Source organism: Varanus komodoensis, unplaced genomic scaffold, assembly GCF_004798865.1.
Source record: "Varanus komodoensis strain SLA01 unplaced genomic scaffold, ASM479886v1 scaffold3, whole genome shotgun sequence".
NCBI classification, from domain to species: domain Eukaryota; kingdom Metazoa; phylum Chordata; class Lepidosauria; order Squamata; family Varanidae; genus Varanus; species Varanus komodoensis.
In genome coordinates, this window is record NW_025335761.1 from 21764373 (window position 1) to 21786818 (window position 22446).

Below are 22446 nucleotides of genomic sequence, written 5' to 3' on the forward strand. Positions count from 1 at the left end.
CACAGAAGAACCACTGCTTTAAATATGGGGCATCCTACTTTATGGGCAAGGGAGCACTGTTTTGCCGAGTAGAGTTCTGCCAGTTTAAAACATGGGAAGAATGAAATGCTAGTATTTCTTGCTGAAAAATGGTTTTGCCTCAGTTTGGCAAAACTCTCTGCATTTGCTATGAACATTCGCCCACCAGACGAGGTGTGGTCTGTATAACACACAGTGCAAACTTCAGCCCTGAAGGAGCCGCATGTGAAGGAAATGTGCCCTCCCGATTTTCTCGGGGTTTCCTCATTCGAGTGGGCGAGTTATGCCCCCGAGGAGCGAAAGATGTTGCAGGAAGCAGCGAAGAGGAACATTATTCCCATGGAAAGCAGATGAAGAGTGGAGAGGACACAGGAGCAGGGCGATTGCCTGCCCGCCCGCCCGCCTCTGGTTTCGCATATTAGGCAGCACCCAGTGCTTTTGGCTGGCAGCCCAGGCAGGGCTTTTGTAATCAAAACATGATCTTGTATGCTGTGCAGCCAGTACTGAGAGAGGCCGACGGATGGCTCTCCTCTTTTAGCTCTGCTGTGGAATCCGCCTCGCCTCACCTCTGATGTCCAAAATGCACCGACCTGTGAGTGCCGCCTTAGCGTTAACCGGGAGGGATCTTGCGGGGGGGGGGGGGGGTCCTGGCTTTCAGAAAGCCAAGGCACGATCTCTTTCTTTTCCTTTTTCAATTGCATTGCCGTGTTGGGCTGTTTTCTTTCCCGCCAGCAGATACGCAGCTGAAAGATGCATGGAAGGAAGGGCAGAAAGGTGCATTCATGCCACAGATCGTGATGCTGCTCTTATGCAGGAGAGCAAGTGAGCTCCCACCAAGAGGGGGAGGAGGAATTCTGCGCGCGCGCGGGGGGGGGGGTGAATTTACAGAAATGAAACAGCTTGCTGCATAATGATGGACATTTCCCGCCCCAGCACTGGGAGCCGGCAGCAGCAGCTGTGTCTCTCAAGGCAAAAACTGAGGGGGTTTATTCGAGAGCTTGTGCACCGGCTGACGGAGCAAAACGTTCGGCTGAGCCCCTGGCCTTTTCTCCGTTTCCCATCCCCCAGGTTTTCTTTCTCTCGGGGACCTTGCCTCTCCCTCAGTCTTTCATATCAGAAATAGCTGGCTTTGAAAGCATGCGAGGAAAGCCTGTGGCCAGGGCCAGTTCTGAGAAAAATGCACCAGGAGTGGCAGTGGGTGTCTGAACTCGAAGGGGGCGGCTATACCATGACAAAATAAAAATCTCGGTGAAGCTTCAATGCACTACCCCCTGCTTTGCTTAACTCCCTCCCACTAACAGAAGAAGATATCTCTGTATCTCCCCTCCTCCTCCCGCCCTGGCCTCCGCTTCTTTCCGAGCACCCAGGCATGATTTCTACTTCACAGCCTCGGCACGTTTCTGCGGCTAAGCCGTTTATAACTCCCCTGCAGTGGTCACTGTGGCCTACGGGTGCCTGACTCCGCGGAAGCGCTTTCTGCTGGAGAGGGCGAAGGGGTGTCACTTTCCACCCAAAGGGGCTGCAGAGTCCGCATTCTTTCCAGTTGCTTGGCAGCAGCAACCTTTTCTCGTCCTGCAGTGCAGCAGCAGCTGGGCAGGGAAACGCTGACCAGGCTTCAGTGGGCTGCCAGTGTTCCCCAGTCAACCGGTGTCAGACCACAAAGTGCTGTTTTGCACTTCTGGGTGATTCAGTTGAGGTTTTGTTCTTCAGGCCGCCTTTGTTGCCAGTGCATGTGTGGGCAGGAGGGAGGGAGGGAATCTCCTGCAGTTCCATTTTTGGACCCAAGCATTTCAACTAACAAAAACAGGTGGAACCTGCAACAAAAATGTGGCAGTAAAACCTCACCCTCTAATGGGAATGTTCCTGTACACAGTTCCAGCCAGCAAAACATGCCTTCCTCCAGGATACTATAAGCCAAGTGAGACACATCATTCTCCCCTCTCCACTCCCCACAACCTTCCAGTTTTCTTTCCTAACAAATCCTCAATATTTCAGTCCTCTTGGGGGTCACTGCAACATGCGCAGTTATTATCAATCTTTGGAGAATTATATAGTTAAATAAATAACTGTATTTTATTTTATTTATCTTAATAAACTATCATTTATTTTGTGCTTTTGCATATCTTGGGACTCACCTTCCTCTTGTTTCTCAGTTGTCTGGATTTAGCTCCAATACTGTTTGCTAAGGGCACCAAACTGACAGTTAAGGGGAGGAGTATCTGCCCCTTAGATATTTGCTAGGATGGAAGACTTGGGAAAGCTTTCACCAATCTGAGTTCAGGTGCATTGGACCAAAGTTCCTATCATTCCGAGCCAATATAGCCGGTGATAGGGTATTTTCCCATCAACATTTTTAGAGGGAAAGCTGATTTAGGGGACACACCAATTAGGAAGTAAGAGAACAATATTATGTTTCTTAAACAGGAATGGAACAGCAAAAGAAACTCCTAGCTTGACTGAAATATGACTAAATCTAGTGATGTCTAGTGGATAAGAGAGCACTCCTGGGCATGTTTAGACAGAAAAAAGCTCTTTAACTCACAGCATGCTCAGGTAGCCATGCTGGAAATTGTAGTCCCTTTCCTGTATGAACATGAATCAGCTTGACTTTAAGTCATATAATGATACTATCCACACATCTCCTCTGTGTTCCTTCAACAATGAAGTCAGTAGTCTTGAAATATTTGGTAAGTCAAGTAATCAGTCACTCATCTCTGAATGTCAAGGGCTTAAAAAACCCCTCAAGTGGAATGAATGGCATGTTGAATAGCAGAGATAGTGGCCCATGAGGCTGGATCCCTGAGTCTTTCATTTGGAGCCTCAAATCTCTGAGAAGCCATCCTGCTGTCCCTAGACACTTTCTGAAATAAAGGTAAAGGGCCCTTGACTATGATCTCTGTTGCACACCACCTCCCTGGTTAGCTGGCTTTTTGACCATGCGTGTTACTTTCTGCTGCCACCCCAAATCTTTCTGTCTCGGTTTTTTCCCCATGAAATCATATGCCCTCTTTTTTTCTCACCATGCATCCTTTTTTAATAGGGTTGTCCTTTGCAGGGTGCTTTGTAGAAACACATGTTCTTGGTTTCATGCCCACATGCACGACACACAGGCTTTAGAGCATATGAAGTTAGCATATGGGAGTTTTTACATTTGTGCTTTTCTCTTTATTGTCCTGTGGGCCTGAGTCCAGGTAGTCCCTGGCACCAACCTTGCCAAATAGTAATATTGCTTTTAGTCTTATACAGTGGCTTCTGTTCTTGGTGATGGCACTGTCTCAGGAATAGGAGAAAGGGCCAGAGTGTTGTATTTTTTCCTTGTGCATTAGCAGGAACCTGTTGTGTCTTTTCTCCATCAAGACATGACTCTAAACATGGTAGTTCTTGTTCTGAATTGTGCAAGTGTAAGATATGCTTATAATGTCTTTTACCTTGTTAACTGTATGGGTTGGCCCACTTTGGAATGCAGTTGTTCTCTAGATTTGGTAGGGGAATCCTGATTCGTCTTCCCACTTGTGATTCTGCTGGGGTTTCTGTAGTAGCTGTCAGCAGAAGAAGAAGATGCTGTTTCTGACACCTCACTCAAGGCCTGAGGCAGTGGAAGTGCACAGCAGGGAAAGGGCCAGTATTAGGGGAAGGCTGCACTCTGGCCGAACATTGGCAGGTAGAATCACAGCTCCAAATGCAAAGTGGCCTTCTCTCTGCTGCTCAGCTGCTGTGTGCCACACCTGAGCAGTGGCAAAGAAAGGGCTGCCATGTGGCTTTCCCAGTCAAGGCGGCAGCCACATTTTGTTATGGTCTTCCATTGAGGAGCCATGTATTGGGATGTTGTCCTTGGAGATGATGACCCTTTTTACATTTCTGCAGAGCTTTGTCATCATCCCTTGGCAAGTTCTTGCTTGTACCTGTGATTCCAAATAGTAAGCCCTGAAAACAAAATGTTTTAAAGGCTGTGATAAATGTAGTTAATGCAGTAATACGCATTGGCAAAGTTATTTCCTAGAAACTGAAACCATAAAGCATCAAAACATTCTTTTCAGCTTCCTTTCCTCCTTGTGATATAATGAAATCGGAATTCTGCAGAGTGTTGATGCATGAGTTCATCAAACAATATGCAGAGGACCATCTTTGTAGAGACGGTATGTTCAAACATTATCTCTATGTCTCCTAGCAATTTGGATAACGTGAATACTATTACTAGACATGCTGGTCAGCCATGGGCAGCCCCTCGATGTGTCATGGGGGAATCTTGGAACAACTGCTCATGACTGACAAAATGCAAATTGCAAAAGGCAGCTGGACAGCTGCTTTTTGTGATCTCTGGAAAAAAAGAAAAACAAATTATTACAAAAGCCACAGCAATCCAAAAAGCGATCGTGGCAGCAGGGAGGTGGGGAAAGAGCCATTCCTCCTAAGGTGTCCCCTAGAGGACCAAAGGTGTGGAGGGGCCATCAACCCCTAATGTTCTCTGTTGTCGCTTGGGCACATTGTGGGCTTTGGCAATTCACCCACACTGTGTGGACTGTCTTGTCATCTAAACCAGCCCATTCAACAACTCCCAACATCTCCAGCCAGTGTGGCTGATTCTGGCTGCTACCAGGTTGGAAAAGGATGCTGCAGTGAGTCAAGGTAGACCAATGACTCAAAGTAAGGCAGCTTCCTACATTCCTAAGGAGTGCTGTTCTATGAGATTATGCAATCTGTCCAGACTTGATATGACTTTCTGAGGCTATGTAATCCACCCAAAGGCACTTTATTATGAGATGAATTCAAAACAAACAAATTTTAATTACTACTCTGCGCTGATTCAGATATTTCTTACTCTTATGGAATGTCACTTGGCCACATCATATTTTTGTAATATGCATAATTAAGGAGTGTATTTCGGAATGTGTATTGCTCTGTTTCCATTCTGCACTTGTATGTTCTTTACTCCTAGCTTCCCTGCTAATTATGGATGGATGGAGCTCAGCCACATCAAGAATGCATGCAAATCAATAAGGACTGAACATTTGGTCAGACAGAATTGAAATCTAATTTAAACCAATTCTGCAAAACTGTCATGGAAGTCTACTAATTTGCAAGTGTCAGTAACTCACTTATATTGCCAGGATGATTCATTATAATAAAAGAGTCCAACATTTAGTCTCCTGAAGGAAAAAAATATTCCTCCTAACAAAAATATACATATTAGGTTTAAACTACCCCCCCCACTCAGGAGCCAGGCCTATGACTTAAGAGACCAGTGTATTTGCAGGAATGCCTGGGGGTGTGTGAGGGGGCAGATACTGGGGCAGTTATTTGCTCCAGGGGCTTGCAGAATCAATCTCCTACACATGCCATTGCCACCTGCCTGGCTTCTGTCACACTACTCCCCAGAGCCCCCCAAATGCATAGGACTTTTGGGAGATCGGAGGCAGGTCTACCAGCCTCACTTCTGTCTCAGATACCATAACTGCCCTGGGAACCTGGCACTTACCCCAGTTTTTTCCATCCTAAGATTTCTCAGGCTTCCAGCTCAGGTTTCCTGCTTCCTGCTGTAACTATGGGAAAAGGTGGTCTTAGTGAAGAACCAAAGTTACAGGTGCATTCTTAGCATGTGGCCATCCTGTGCTTCTTCCTTTCCTGGACCTGCATGTGGTTTCCAGATCAGTGGCCAGTCTGCTCCGTTCTTGCCAGGAGCTCACTGTGTTTAGGTTTCTGCAGACCTATTTTCTTCTTGGCCCCTTCATTCTGCACTACTGAGCCTGCCGTTCATCTTTCATCTCTCTCAACTGCCTCTCCCTGTTCAGCACTGATGTCTCCCCTTCTGTCCCTTTTCCTGCCAGAATGTGGAGCTACACGTTTGGCTCCCATGTATTGATAATTCACTTCCCCAAATCCACTGGCTTTGTGAACAGCCCATGTCACTACCTTGATGCACGAAAATTCACCCCCAAGGATAAATGCTTAGTGCATTAAACACAGATCGTTTTTAGCAGTCGTATCTCATGCCTAGATGCTGACATGTAGGCACCTCCTGAAGCTGTAGTGTATTATAAGAACATTCATCTGTCTATAGAAAATTCCAATTCTATAGGTGAAACATGTCTTAATTGCCAGTGTATAGTTTCTAAAAGGAGTGCAGGATGGTCCTTTAATTGCAGAGACATTGCACCCAAAATGTTTGAGGTACAAATTACATATGATTCATCCACTGAAAAGAGATAGTATAAGAAAGAGAAAAAGAAATTTTCACTCTGTTTTCTGCTTCAGAATATACTAGGCCATATTAGAAACATCCACATTCACAGGAGAATATTTAGCATCAGATGCGCCTGTCGACACAGCTTTCAGAATCTGTATTTAACACTCATTATTTGACTCAGAAAATGGTGACTTCCAGCAGCATCCAGTAGGGGCTTTGATTCTCAGCAATTCTGTTATTTTTGCCAATTCCCTTCCATAAACAGCACCCACTGCTTGTGGAATGGAGATTTAACATTTTCTGGAACACCTGGAAATGAGCAAAAATGCTAATTTCTGGCATGGAGCATGCTAGCATAAGGGAATTCTGCTGACCTATCTCAGTCTAGACATAGGAGTTTCTGTTCATTTCTGATCTTCCCTACGAAGTGTGCAATATCTGTTATAAAAATGCAACTGAATTGGAAGGATCCATTGATTGGGCAACATAAGTATTGGAACACAACAGAATTATTGGTGCATGGAGATAAGTACTCCCTTGGATACTGCCCTTATCCTGAAATCCACAGGACAAAATCCACAACCAGTTCTGAAGCAACAAAAAGTGCTGGAAAATTTTCTTGGATACTTCATTTGTTCAGGAATAAATGAATGAAAAATGAAATCTAATTTTGCCTTCAAAATCCAACATTAAATTCAAAAGTCACATTTCAGTGAAATTGCCCAGTATAACATCCTATTAATGGCAACCTGAAAAAAACTGTCTCTTCTCAAAACACCTCAAATTATCCTGAGTTGGTCCCTTCCCTCTGGCTCCAAAATGCAAGACAATCCTTTGAAAATGCAGTTCTTTTACTGAGATTCCACATATAAGTTTGAGCTCTAAGTAGCCTTCTACCAAAGCTGAAATAAGAAGCCTCTGCACATGTCAAGAGTTGGATCCAGATGAGAAACTTTCCCGGCTCCACCTCAGCCTGGCTATTGCTGCTTGAAGGCAAGATGATGGGAATGGCGTAGCCCCTCCAGTTGAGCAGCCCGACACGCCCCCACTGGGTCAAGGCCTGGCTCTTATACCTGCCCCCCTCCCCCTGAAAACCCTCCCCTCCCCAAACAGCCTGTGGAACTTCATGAGGCACCGTTGAAAGAGCCTCCAAGCTTGCTCCCCCCACTTCTCCTCCTCTTTGGAATCTTCCGGTGACTTGCACCAGACAGAGTCTGCAGTGTGCAAGAGGCTGGCCCATCTGCTGCAAAATCCTCACAAAAGCTAGATAATATTATTGCTTTTTAATTTTATTTAAATTATATTATAATTACTTTTATTTATATAGGGCTGGCCTAAGACATTTTGCTCCCTGAGGTGAATGGCAACATAACGCCTGCTCCCACCCCTGGCTTTCGTGTACAGGCATGAGCTGGATTCAGAACTGGGAATGAGGCAGAACTTTCCATGGCACACAAAGAGAGTGGGCTAGCAGAAGGGTGGGGCAAGCTGTGGGGCGCAGCTCTGCCCCACACTGAGGGGGATATCAATTGACTCAGGAGGCATGGCTGTTGCAGAGACTCCTGCTGCCCCAGCCTGAGGTGGCTGCCTCTCTGTAGGGGTGGCACTGCATTTCCTCATACAGTGCTTAGTCAAACTAGGAGCAACACCACAGGCAGTTCTTGTCATATTCTCAATATTTTACATTAAATCTATGGTTTGGAGAGGCAGTGTGGTGTAGTGGTTAAGAGGGTAGGACTGGGTCTTAGGCAGTCTGGGTCCTTGTTCTGGTTACAAAAGCAGTATAGTAACCAACCCTTCATTAGCCCCTCATTTCAAACTTAATCACTGATTTTTTACTTTCATATTCTCTTTTTTGAAAGTTACCAGACAGCAAATCATTGATGAATGTTCCATTTGGATGCCAGGAAGCACTTCCCCGAGGGTATGGAATGGGCTTCCACGAGAGGTCGTTGAGGCCCCATCGGTGCGGATGTTCAAGGATAGGCTGGACGTCCACATGGTGGGCATGTCATGAGCGGAGCCGGCTGGTGCCGGAGGTCAGACTAGATGGTCTGGGAGGCCCCTTCTGACTCGCTCTGTTTCTATGTTTCTATGAAAATCTACCACACAATATGTTGTAGATTTGTATCACATTCTGCAACTCATTTTAAACTCAAAGTATTTTTAATGTCATTGTCCATATCAGAATATCGGATTGGGTCTTGCTTGTTTTTTATATTAGTATACATTTATCAATGCGTAATTTTCTTTTCAGCTTTTAATTAAAACACTATTTTATTGTGACAAATGTGGATGCTGGGCACCTATCTTCTGCATCTGAAGAACACAATATATAGTAATTTGTTATTAGCATGGGTGAGATACGGCTGCTGAACTTCCCTCCCCCTTGCCTCTGTTAAAACCAAGAGGATAAACAGACCTGTGAAGCATTGGCCATATCTAGATATCTACTAAAGCGCTTTCCTTTGTAATATTAGGATGCCACTGTGGATGATGCAGTGCTGCGGAAAAAAGAACAAAAAGATGTTGAACTGGATAAGAAAATCACAGCTTTGCGGAAAAAGAATGAAGCCCTTATGAGAAGATACCAGGTATGTTTGGTTGTATCTTCTTGGTGGTTCTCCTTAGTACAACTTCAGACAATTTTCTTGGTCAAACTTTGAAGCCTGGGGAGATGGCTGGTTTTCTGATCATTTCTTAATGCTGTGTTTGTTGTGGGTCTGCACATGTTTGTTTAGGTAGTACCAGTAATCCAAAGCATGGTTAGTGACATACTATTTACCATAATGACTGACATTTCTAATTAACATACCTTTAACACTGACCTACTTGGCAAAAGAGAGAAAATGCAAAAAGTAGGTAGGTGCCAGAATCAAGTTTCTTGAAAACAGGCTCATGGGAGTCTGCCCCTTCCTTTAGCTGTCTTTGCATCAATACTTAACTTGTGTGATAGTAACTTGAACGAGAATCTTGGATCAGATTCCAGAATTTAAGAGAGACATCAGCATGGCATATACAAGGTGTGTCCAAAAAGTAATGAGTATGAAGTTCCTACACAAGAAGGGCTCTGTGACCGGAGAAGCTGTTCAAGGCCACTTGGGGTGGGGTGCCAGGTATACATTACAACACTGATCAGTTGCATTCCAGCCTTGTCAGAGTCAAGACATTCTTTTTTGTGACATCCTGTTCAAGTGCCTCATGTTAAGAAAAATGCGAGCGAGTTTGGAACAGTGGTGTGCAGTAAAATTTTGTGTGAAATTGGGTAAAAGTGCATCAGAAACCTTGGAAATGGTGAGGAAAGCTTATGGGGAAGTTGTGCTATCATCTGCACAAGTGTACCAATGGCACAAGGCCTTCCAGGAAGGATGAGAAGGTGTTGAAGACGAACAATGATCAGGATGCCCCTTTTCACCGAAAAAGGAACAGAATGTGAGGTCTGTTCTCAACTGTGATCGATGGCTCACTATCAGAATGATTGCAGAGGAAATGGGAATTACCAAGTCAATTGCTCATGAAATTGTGACTCAGGATTTGAACATGAGAAAAGTGTGTGCAAAACTTGTTCCAAAGAAATTGTCACCTGATCAGAAGGAACACCGTCAACTTGTTTGCCTAGACCTGTTGGCCCATTTGGAAAGAAGGCCTGATTTTTTTGAGTCAAGTGATCACAGGAGATGAATCTTGGGTGTTTGAGTATGATCCTGAGATGAAGAAAAAGAGTTTGGAATGGCACACACCTCGTCCCAAGAAAGCTCGAATGAGCAAATCAAAAGTCAAATCAATGGTCTTTTTAATTCACATGGAATTGTCCATAAGGAATTTGTATCTACTGGTCAAGGTATGAATTAAATATTTTCCTGGAAGTTCTTGGTCACTTGAGACAAAGAATTTTTCATGTGCATCTTGAGGTTGGTTCAACTTGGATCCTTCATCATGGCAACGCACTAAGTCACAGTGCTTTGGCTGTCAGAGTTTTTGGCTGAAAAGCACGTAATGGTGCTTCCGCATCCACCCTACAGTCCCAGCTTGGCTCCTTGCAACTTTTTCATACTCCCAAAGATGAAGAATGGTTTGAAAGGACACCATTTTGGTAGTGCGGATAACGTCCAAAGAGCCACTATGCAGGCTCTGAATGCCATCCCACTTGAAGACTTCCAGGGGTGTTATGAAGAACAGAAAAATTGTGGAGAGATTGTGTACACATCCTTTGAAGGAGACAATGCTCAATTGTAAAAAAATTCAATAAAATGATTTTTAAAATATTCTCATTACTTTCTGCATGCACCTCATAAAGCTGTACCAACTGTCTTGTTGGTTAAGACCAAAACATGCTGAAATGCTCCTCCCTTCTGTTTCAGGTGTTGTCTGGTATGTCATCAAGGATGAGATCTCACAAAGTTGTGCTTCTTTTTGAATGTGCACAGCCAGGACTCAGTCATAGAATCAAACAGGGTCCAAGCAAGAGGGATGGGGGCATTTTATCTATGCCCTGATATCATTATTTAGCTCTAGACCTGGGTTTTTATTTGATCTGCATTTACCAGATATATGTTCTTTTCAGTTTGAATGTTTTGGTTATAACTTTATTATATCTGTATTTTATTACTAGCTACCTTGAGCAGTACCTTGCTAGTGAGAGGCAAGACAGAAATCTAACAGATAAGTGGTTATTTCCATACATTAACATAGGGTTCCAGCTCGTTAAGATTTGCTGAAACCAATTAAAAGTAGCATTGGAGTAAAATATATAATATTCTGCTGCACCAGACCATTTACTAGAAGAAAGAGCATTCAAGAACATTCTGGGACAGGGCTCCCCAACCTGGTGACCTCCCAATGTTTTGAATTACAGCTTCCACCATTTCTGGCTACCAGATTGTGATGGCTATCTGGTAGCCAGATGATGAGAACTGAAGTCCAAAACATTGGGTGAGTGTTTGGGGAAGGCTGCTCTAGGATGTGGGTTTCTAATTACACCATTGCTGCAGTTTGCACTTGTGTGAAAGCTTATTTTACAAGAAGGAACATGCCCCCTGTCTTGAACAGAACTACAGTGTGGCAAAGGGTTCAGATTCCCCATATCCATCCTGCTGGGGGCTTGAACAGGATTAGTCCTCCATGCCTGCCACTTACTAAGAAGAAAATCATTGCAAATATGTTTGAATGGTGTCCTGACCTGTGCCATTTAACTTGCCCCTGGGAAAGAGAGAGAAACCCTCTCAAGAACTACAAGTTCCAGATTCCCATGCTGTGGCAGCAGAAAGGTGGAATACACTCCACCCTAATCAGAGACACTGAGATACAAGGAATAGCAAGAGCCAGGGGTGCTGCCAGGGCAGGGCCAGTGCTAACATCTGGGGCATGCGGTTAGTTTCCCCATGACTTAAGGCTGCATTTGCGTGGGTGTGATGCATTAGGCTGAAAATATGGTAGCAAATATTTTAATGAAAACTGGAAGTAGTTTTGAAAGAAGCATCACTTCCCATGGTGTTCACATCTTTCAAGTATGTTATGCAGGTTCCTGAAACTATAGAAAAATGTGTAGCACCTGTTTATTAGAGGTGAAATTAGACTGCAGACTAAATTACATACTGTGTTGATGTGAAATGTATAGCTTGTTTGTTTAACGTTGTGTAAATGATTGGGGTGCCAGTCTGGATTGGAACCATTGCACATGTATAAGGGGGCTTAAACCTTCCCATCCACTTCTGTTCTCTGTTTACTCTGGCAAGTGCAGGCACTAAATAAACACACAAAGAAACACCCCTGCATTGATGCCAATAGACATTTCCCTCTGCCTTCTTTGTTTAGCCCCCGTGTGGAGATGAGATAAACATTGGGGCTTGGGAAGCAGAAACATGGGAAAATTCAACTCCACACAATATACTGGGGCTCTACGTGCTTATGCTAGGTGTCTGCTGGACATTTGAGTTAGTCCCGAGTGTCCACACCCCAGGAATTGAAGCCTACTTCAAACCACTTTCAGCGTTTTGAATAAACCTGTCACTTGCCTTAATAAAGTGTTGTCGTATATAAAGGACATTGCCATGGCGTGACTTGGGGCAGCCCTCTGCTGGTGAGTGCAGAGCTTCTCAGAGCTTCCCTAGCTTTTTCCCTTCGTCTGGGGGCACTTGTTTCCTGCCTAGCATTCTGCTCATTTCATGGTTGTAATGTGCAAGCTGATCTGATATTGTGATGGACGCTGCACGTCACTTTTTCAGGAAATAGAAGAAGACAGGAAGAGAGCAGAGCAAGAGGGAATGGCTGTCACCTCGAGGAGAGCCAGGCCGGAGGGTCTGACCATCACCATCACCAAGGCCCATCATGTAAGCCCTTTTGCCCTTCCTGCTAAGCAAGGGATTTTGAAGCGTTCCATTCCTGCAAGGTTGGAAACATTTTAAGTGGGAGAGATTGTTCAGTCTTTCTCAATCTGGCAGTCCCCAGGCATTTTGGAGTACAACTCCCATCATCATTGGCCATGAGGCTTGATAGGAGTCTGGAGGGGAAGGCTGGATTATGTTAGCAGATATATAAAGCAGCACACTTCAAGTCCTGCCAGCTCTCAGCATGATTTTAGAGTGCAGTCTGTGCAGCACTGTAAGTACCCGAAAGGCATGCAGATCTGCTCCAAAACATGCAAGCATAACGAAGGCCATGATGAAGTTAGCACAGGGCCATGCATCCAAGTGCAGCATACCTGTGTGCAATTGAATGTGGAAAGAAAGATACCCAGGAATTTTCCTATTGGAGCTCAAAAAGAAAGTAAAGAAGGCAAGAACACCTTAGGTCCAAACAGGGGGTTCTTCTGTTTAGATTATGGTTAATCTTCACAATGACTGGATTCAGACAGCACATCATAGATTTATGAGCTACCACTGTTGCTCTGAACCCCAAATTGTAAATAAATCCCCATACAGGGGATTGCCATGTCATACAAACCAGGTAGGTGAGTGTGAGTCATGCAATGGTAGAATAAGCTTTGTGAAACACAGATGTCCTGAGTTATGCAAGGATAATTTAATCCTCGCTTAATCTTTGCTTGCCATATGAGGAGTGCTTTGCAATGCACAGATACCGAGAGGAAATGTTATCTTGTGGCAGCACTTGCTCTGCAAAAGTTACCTTATGGCATGACTGCTATCTTGTTTCCAATAATGTGTCCTTGCATCTAATGCACAGTGTTGGTTGGTTTTATATTAATAGCATCAGCTGAGGGAAAGTGTGATAATTAATTGGATTAGAGAAGTAAGTGGGGGTGGGATTGCTAGTCACCTGCCTGGGCACAGCTTGTTTCATTGTCTGAATTCAGATAAACTACAGGGATTGGGCCCATGCCTTCCAAGTTTGTTGACTCGGGTTCTGATACATATGGGGAGGAGAGAAGAGGCTGGAATTCTCTGCTGAATTGCTCGGGCCAGCAGACCCAGCATTATTAGTCTGATCATATGGCTTCAAGTTAAAAGGGCAGAACAGTTAAAAAGCACCGGATATTCCAGACAGTTGGCTCTTAATCTGCAGGATCTACCTCAGAAGCAGAATCAGCTCTTTTTTCAGTTTGGAAGGGGAAAAAAGTATTCAGTTTAGAATCATCTTCATATAATTGAACTGCATTTCCCTAATGTCCAGTATTCTCACTTTGCTTGTTTCCTTTGTTAATGACGTCTGCATTATTCATCTTTTATATCACAAAGCTGGTTAGATTTACCCTAATTAAGGCTTAAGTTAGAAAACTTATTTATTTATTTATTTATTTATTAAAACATTTCTATGCCGTTTATTAAAACTTTGTCCTGATTTGCTTGGAGCAAGAGGAAGAAGACTGGTTAGCACATAACCCTAGATAGCACATGGGTTATTTGAGGGTTGTTGGTTCAGACACATGATAAGCTGTGTCCAAGCAAGTAGTTAGGGAAATAGTATCCAGCATGTGCCAGCATGCACAAGGGATTAAAACTAGCTAAGACTTATTTAAGATATGTTGCATTCTGTGACCTTGCCCAGTCTAAGGTTTTCTTCCTTTGCTTTGGTCATTAGGAAAATCCCTATTCTGCAGCTAATACTTGCATTAGAATAAATTACTGCCTGCTCCCATCAGCACCAATGAGAGAGTTCCCACAATGCAAATACTAGAGTCAGATGAGGGATTTTACTTGGGACTGAAACAGGCAGGGCTGGTCCTGGGCACTTAAATGATTTGGTATCCAGGCTTATATGAGAGAAGTCTGTATAAATTCTGTGTATGCCACTTTATAGATACAGTGGTACCTTGGCTCAATAACTTAATCCATTCCAGGACTCTGGTTGTGACCCAAATTGGTTGTGAGCCAAGTCAGATTTCCCCATAAGGTTCAATGTAAATAAAGTTAATTCATTCCGTAACTATTTTTTTTAATCACAAAAATCTGAAACAAAGTGACAAAGAACAACAAAGATTGCGGCCATCTCCCTCCCCAGCACAAGTGCAATCGTGATTGCGGCCATAGATAGGTGCGGTCATGGCCGCACTCGGGATGTGGGGAGATGGGTGCGATCGTGGGTGCGCTTGAGGGGAGACGGGTGCGATCACGAGCATCACCCGATGTGGAGTTTGTGACCTGAGGCAAAATTTTTCAGAAATTTCTGTTCGCGACTCGATTTGGTCGTAAACTGAGGCGTTCATGAGCCGAGGTGCCACTGTATAAAGGTAGAAACAACAGCAGCAGCAACAACAGCAGATTTATACCCTGCCTTTCTTCCTTTTGCAAGGAACATCAGCTGGCTTACAAGTTTTTCTTCCTTTCCATTTTATTCTCACAGCAACAACCATGTAAGGTATATGTCCATGTCTGGACCAATGAGTGTCATGACCAAGTGGGGACCAGAACCTGGATCTCCCAGTCTACCACTCTTAAGAGCATGCCCTGCTGGCTCTAAAGTTACTTAAATTCTGCAAGAGTCAATTCCTTATCCAAATCATCTTAAATAAAACAAATACTTTAGTTAATTTGCACCCTGCTGTGCAGGGGAAGATTTGGAGTGGGAATTGCAACCTGTGTGGAAAAGAAAATTAACTCTTTCTAGCTGTGATCTCTTTCATAAATTGGTCTCTGTGTGGCAATCAAACTGCAAAGAAGAAGAAACTTTCTGTGGGCATCAATGGACATTCAACACTCTGCGGAATAGCTCCAGGGCACTTTGAAATAGGTTTGGGGCTGGGAGAGCAGGGGAGGAAGGAATTAAAATTCTCAGCTAAAGCTTTTTGTCTGTTTTAAGGTTATATGTTAGATGCATAGTCAAATGGAATTTGGCTCTCAGATGTTGCTCCTAAGGGGAATAGAGCTTAAATTGCTTAGAATGTGAACCTATTTTTGTTTAAAAAGAGAGAAAGAGAGAGAGCAGATTACATAAGAATGACAGCAGCTCAGCATAACAAATAATGCCAAAGCATTATCTGCTTCTGTGGAAAACTCCACAGCATGGTGATTCCATCATGTATCCTAAATCTTTGACATTTCCATAAAATGTCAGATTCATAAGTGTGCACTGTGTTTTTTTTTCTTCCAGATTTACAGTTTGCAATTTGGACAAAAAGCCCAATTTGTTTCTTTGGAAAGAATTTCACAGTATCTGCATCAATGGCTCAAAAAAAAAAGTGTGTTGGTGTAGATTACTCCTTGGTATTTTCATAGTTTCTTTTCTTAATTGTTAAGACAAAAACACGTTCGTCATAAAGAAGCTTGCCAACCATCTTGCTTAGCCAGGCATTTCCCATTTTCAGGAGAAAAGAGTTGTGAGTGAGAAATGGGGAACCAGTTGCCCTTCAGCGTCAAATGTTGGGATTGGCAGTGAGGAGGAGGAAGATGAGGAGGAAGCTGATCATTTGTTTACATTCAGGATGGGGAAGAGGGTTCAGCTGGCAGTTACCATGGACAACAAAGCCAAGGTAAGTCCCTATAAAAGAAAAAGAGGGTGTGCATCCAGAGGGGGTATTCCAAGGAGAGGAGGCTGGGGAGACAGCTTTGTTTTCTTGGTCATAAACAAAGCCCTGTTGAGGCTTTCAAGAATTTTCCAAAACTATTGGATTCTGTATTAAGTTGAACAAACAAACTTACTAAAAAATATTTTCAGTTGCAAATACTTTCCTATTTCTGGGCACCACACGTTTGAGGAAGATATTGACAAATTAGTTCAGCCTTCCCCAACCTAATGTGTTGGCCTGCAGCTCCTCTCGCATTTAGCCATTACGATGGCTTAGAACAGGAGCGTCTTGGTGGTGTCCTCGCACTTTGTCACATGCCCTGCCTTGGAAGATGGGTCAAGAGCTAAATGGTCAAGGCGGTTTCCTTTCCTCTGACGATAATGATGCTCCACCTCCCGTCCCCACTTTATTTTTATTTATTTTTGCAAGGTTTTTCTGATTCTTGTTGCTGTTTTTCTGATATGCTTTTTGTTTTATTTAATATTATAATCAATACTATGTTGGATTCCTGTTGATGTTCCTTACGATGTTGAATTTCCCTGTATACAACTGGAACCTAAAGAAGCAAGTTGTTTAGTTGTTATTCTTCTTAATTTATTCTTCTTTACATCATCGTCATTATCAACATGAATGTTAAATATATATTAGTGTGCTTTAGTGACTTTCATGGATCATAGAGATACTTGAGTACACGTGCCTGGGAATGTACCAGTGGTGAATACTCTTTCAAAAGACACCCATTCCACATAGCATAGCTAAGTAGCTCCTTAATTTCATTCTCCAGTGTCCCAACCCAGCATGATCCACAGAACCACCCAGGGTTCTTCCTGTTAGGGCAGGTTCTAAACTTGGTTCTCCAATATCCTAGCTCAGTACAATCTGCAAGGCCACCCAGTGAGAATCATGTGCAATCAGATGTATTTACAATGCACACACCATTAAGTCAAGAATAATTAGCATTGCATTGCAGAGCAAAGTAGCATTAGATGCTAATCTCTGCAAGAATATTGTTCTATATAATTGGGGCAGGCAGAAAATAGATCTTGATCTACTGGCAGATCTCTAGCCAAGGATTGGCAAGGATTCTAAACTCCCAATTACTTAATAGTAAAAATGAAAGAACAGTTTTCACACTTTAAATTAGACAGCTGCAATAAACTGAAGCTCAATCCAGACAAGACGGAGGTCCTGCTGGCAGGTGGTTCGAACTCCTGGGTAGGTGACTTGGATCTTGTCCTGAATGTGGTTGCACTTCCTCTAAAGGACAGGGTCTGCAGCTTGGGAGTGCTCCTCGACCCGGAGCTGACTTTGGAAGCTCAGGTGTTGGCGGTGGCGAGGAGTGCTTTCTATCAGCTTCGGCTGATCCATCAGCTGCATCCCTACCTGGAGGACGACTGCCTAGCGACAGTGATGCATGCATTGGTTACTTCCCGGTTGGCTTTCTGTAACGCGCTCTACGTGGGGCTGCCCTTGAAGACAGTCTGGATACTTCAGATGGTGCAAAATAGAGCAGCCAGGTTGCTGACGAGGACTGGGCATTATTCTCATATAACCCCAGTCCTCTACCAGCTTCACTGGCTTCCCATCAAAGTCCAGGCTCAATTCAAGGTGTTGGTAATTACTTATAAAGCCCTTAATGGCTTGAGACCCAGATACTTGAAGGAACGCCTGTGGCCATATTCGCCCTCCCGCCCCTTGACATCGGCAGCAGGGGCTCTCCTCCGGGAGCCCTTCGTAAGAGATATTAGGAAGCAAAGTACCCAGAGGAGGGCCTTCTCTGCGGTGGCGCCCCATGTGTGGAATGCGCTCCCCAGAGAGGTCCACCTGGCGCTGCCGTCATTTGTTTTTCAGTGCCAGGCCACGACCTTTTTATTCAAATAGTATTTTAATAATCTTTAATATTTATAGTTTTAATTATGCAGCCAGTGTGTTTCCAAGTTTTAATTGTAAATTGTAATTGTAAATGTTATTCTATTTGTTTTATTTATTTATGTTGTGAGCCATCCTGAGGCTGTGTAGCAATGGGGACGGCATATAAAAACTTTAAATAGATAGATAGATAGATAGCCTGGAAGAAAACTGATTTGTCTGAAAGGGTTAGGAGACCATCTTGTAGCCTCCTGACTTTGTCTTGGGGGCCACAGGACTACAGTATTTAGAGTCCCAGTTCTGAGGACCTGCAACCTCAGGACCTGCAAGACTCTGAAGGCTGAGCCCTGACCATGCTCAGCTCATAGCCAGCATAGAAAGCAACACATTGGCTGCCTCTCCTAGCTCACAGCTGGGTCTTGGAGAAGACAAAACGGTGTGCCAGGGAGGAGAAGAGGCTGTAGCCATTAGTGCCCAGCCGCCTTCATTCCCCTTCCCCAGCACTAAATCTACTTTGCCAAAAACAGCCATCTAGAATAAATACAAGGAGTAAGGCACGACAATGATGGAGAACGGCAGCAGGGAAGAATACCTCTCCCTAGCTATCAGATGCATGTAAGCCTCCAAGTGCAGTGGATTGCACAGTTCATTCTGGTCTCCCTCCCCACACATTGCATGATGGGTATTTTATTGCTGGACCTCCATAGCCATCTTTGGGCTTTATTTTGTGCCAAGTGGATAGAGGATAGTTCTATTGAAAAAAATAGATGCCACAGGCCTAAGTTCTGCCTATCCCTGCTATGCCATATGCAGCCTTTAGCCAAATATAGATGAATGTCACAGATATGAAATTCCAGTAGCCACAAAAAAGTTACACTCGCATATAGACTTTCAAGTTATCTGTTCTATATCAGGTTTGCAAATTGATTTACACCACTTCTGAATACTGTAGGCATCTTTGGGGATAACTCAATGGAGACATCCACTCTGTTCAAATCAGCAGTCAAAACAGCACACCATATTATGCTGTGTTGATACACGAACAAAGAATTTGGAACTCCAGAATGCTCTCAAATCAAGCCATAGCAGATCCATAACTTGTGCAACATGTTGGGATTAGACTTCCCAACGCCTGGATCAACCCATCAAAGACAAGGAAGAGCTCAAGGAGGCTGACACAGCATTATGAAGGGCTGCAACAAAATTCCTTTTGTACTCTAACCATTGAAAAGGGAAATGTACCTGCTGTGCTAACACAGGTTCAAGATGTGAGAAGCGATTTGACTTTTCATGTTGGATTATAGTATTTCTTTCAAATGACCCAATCCAGTTATTAGTAAGAAAATGCTTTCCAATCCCCTTTCTTACTCAATTTCATGTGAGCCTGTGGAAGAAATCTTTAGCACCAGAGTGCCAGTGAACAGGGATTCTCATCTCTGAAATCAGATGTGCATGTTCACCTAAGGCTGGGATCATGTGCATACTCCTTGAACTAGGTGCGGCATGCACGTGGTTGTGTTGCACAGCTGCATTCAAACCTGCAGGCCCTTTTGCTCAAAATTTATACTCCTATGAAAAGGATACTTGGCATGGATGATCCACCAACCCTAGCTCCAAACTCAGGAACACGTCTGGGCTAAATGGAGTTGCGCTGCATGTTGGTTGTGTTTCTATATGCAGAAATAAAGTACAGTAGAAAAAAAGTCAAAGAGCTTGAAAATGAATTTTGTGTGTGTTTCCCCTGATTTCATGCTGTGTTAGCTGGAGAGAAAAAACTTTACCCTTTCCTTTTTGGGATCCTGGCAGACACAAAGTTTGGCTGGCTGACAAGGCCAGACCAAATTTGTGGGCTATTGTGCTTGGCTTAAGTTGAGCCTCTGGAAGAACTTTAGCTATAATATTTAGTTGCAAAGAAGATTGAACTAAAACTGGCTTGGTTTTCTGGTGTGCTTGCAGATTCAACAGGTCCTAGGTGATCAGTGTGCTGCCATCAGTATCTGGCAAAACCTTCAGTTACATGAAATAAAATCAATATCATTTCTTTGTGTTTTGCTTACTCATGTCTGCTTCAGCCAGAAAAACAGTTTCAATGAAAAGAATCTTTCTGGCTTGAAATTAATTAGCCCTGATGAGAATTAGCTGATCTTGGAGGCTTGCAGTGACAAAACTTGTGACAAAATTTCATTTCATACTGATTATTTAATACAGGATGTGCAACCTGTAGCTCTAGGGCTGTGTATGGCCCTCGGCCTAATTTCAAAAGCCATCTGAAAGTGGATCAATTTAGCTATCTGGCAAGAGTGATCTGTCTTTTTATAGGTAGTCTGTCAGGCAGGTAGGAAAAGGAAGAAAAGTGGCCCTGCCCACTATTGATCTGCAGCCCCAACAGATTATAACTGAGGCAATATGGTATTGCAAAATTTGAATGCCATAACAGAACCACCTATATGTTGGAGATGTTCAATATATACAGATTTTTTTCAAGGAAACTAAATTGTTTGCATCTTTATTTGCTTATTGATGCATAATTTAGTTGTTCCAACTATAACATGATAACTGTTGATCTGAACCTTGCCAAATGGAATTTGTTATCTGTTAGTGCTTTTTATTTTGCCTCGTGTGTGCCTAAATGTGCAGATTTAAACACAGATTATGAAGGATGGGAAACTGCGCACACCTTTGGGTGTTGTTAGGAACATGTAACTCTCTCTGCCCTTTCTAGGGAAAACGTCTTGTCAGTGAAAAACGGGCATCGGATTGTCTTGTGAACCCTGCGGGGGCCCCTGAAATTAGTGAAGAAGAGATGGATCAGTTGGTTGCTTTCCGCAGGGGAAGAAGAATGCAGATTGCCATTACCATGGACAACAAGGACCGGGTGAGTGTTTTCCAGAAGGGATCCTGAGGGACCCAGTTCTGTGCTTGGACTCAGAGGTTAATACATCTTGGCAGTGCCACCAGCTCCTGACCCAGAGACGGACCCTGTTGCCTTAGAGCTTCTGTGAAACAAAGCATGATTTGGAAAACTGTCTTCTGCTCCAGTGGCTGCTTCTCCCATGTGTTCTAGGGCAGGACTGAAGTCTTGCTTACTACAGGAGGAAGAGAAAGAAAGGAGCATATGGACTCTTGCCAGGACATTTGGTTCTCATTTTGCCCAATACAGGCAGTTGGTTCAAAGCAGGAATGTGGAAACTCTACTTCTTGGGCCACATTCAGCCTGTGCAGGGCGGCCTCATTCTTCTTTTACAGAGGACAAGCCTCTCTTTGAAGGCATTCTCTATGTGAAGGGCTATCCAGTCCAATTTTGGTTTAAAGATAATTGTAAGAACTGTGACACTTCTGTCTCTCTGGGAACACTACACTTACTTTTTGTGGAAGACTGCTGTTTCTGGAGTGTGCATTGTTAAGTTGTCCTTTTGGGGGCCAACATTTTCAAGTAGAATTTGGAGGTTCAGACAGACAGTGACTGAGTGACGTTCTGTTGATGGAGAAGAGGATTAATGGGGAAATGGCATGATCTGTACTTCCAATTCAGTCAACAGCAGGCTATAGCTCAGGGGCTGGGCCTGCTCTCAGACTCACTCTTAGTGAGGAGAGGAAAGAAAGCCTGTTGATATGGTGAGTGGGGGCAGGCGGGGGTTTGTGCCCCCAGATGGGCAAGGCTGTTTCTCAGGCAAGATGGATGACTGGCCTGCAGAGAACACATGGACACATTGAAACAGAGAGTATAAATCATGCTGGGAGATACAGTGAACTCCAGGCTATTACTCATTGACTGCATTTTCCCAGAAACAGTGTGCCATTGTCTTCCAGCCTACGGCCTGTAATGCCTCCCAGCATGAAATACATGCACATTTGGGCCTTGAGTTTTAAAGGGGTTTGGCAGCACATTTGGCCAAACTGTCTTTTGTGTACAGCCCTGTGAGAAACAGGGTGGTGCAGACTTTGGCATAAGGTTGACATTATGGTAGAGCAACACTGAGATGGCAAAGCCTGAAGTGGGAAGGCAAAGCCAGACTGAAGACTTTCTTTCTGAGATCCCAAATGGCCTCCTGCTAGGATGGCCACTTTGTGCCTTGCCAACAAAAAAAAAAAAAGGAAATTCATCACACACAAAAAACAGGACTCAGGAAAACACTGATTTGCATAACATTGGCACATGCTAATTTATGTGCATTTAGGTGCAAATGAAGAAACCATCATTACAATTTCAACAGAAATACAGGATGTCTCACCCTAGTGGGTAAGACTGTGACTAGGTAAGTGGCTCAGTGAGGCAAGACTCAAATTAGTTCGCACTTCTCAGACCTACCTATGAATTCTACAAGTCTGGCTTTCCCTGAATCTTGTTGATTTTACAGACTTGCAAACATTTTTATATATATATATATATATATATATATATATATATATATAT

The 22446-nt window shown here is 43.7% G+C and overlaps 1 protein-coding gene across 6 annotated transcripts in view; it reads left to right on the plus strand.

Annotated features, from left to right (window-relative positions):
* The first annotated feature begins 485 nt into the window (after positions 1-485).
* CCDC9B (coiled-coil domain containing 9B) overlaps positions 486-22446 on the plus strand; it is a 65174-nt gene continuing 43213 nt past the window's right edge. For 3 of the 6 annotated variants that reach the window (XM_044436333.1, XM_044436334.1, XM_044436335.1), the window contains exons 1-6: positions 529-610; positions 4056-4154; positions 8683-8796; positions 12427-12531; positions 15963-16127; positions 20755-20907. In XM_044436333.1, coding sequence (XP_044292268.1) covers positions 4110-4154; positions 8683-8796; positions 12427-12531; positions 15963-16127; positions 20755-20907 — 582 coding nt within the window. In that variant the 5' untranslated portion in view covers positions 529-610; positions 4056-4109. Of the gene's footprint in view, positions 611-4055; positions 4155-8682; positions 8797-12426; positions 12532-15962; positions 16128-20754; positions 20908-22446 lie in introns of all 6 variants that reach the window. The other 3 variants (XM_044436332.1, XM_044436338.1, XM_044436336.1) reach the window with 3 other exon arrangements.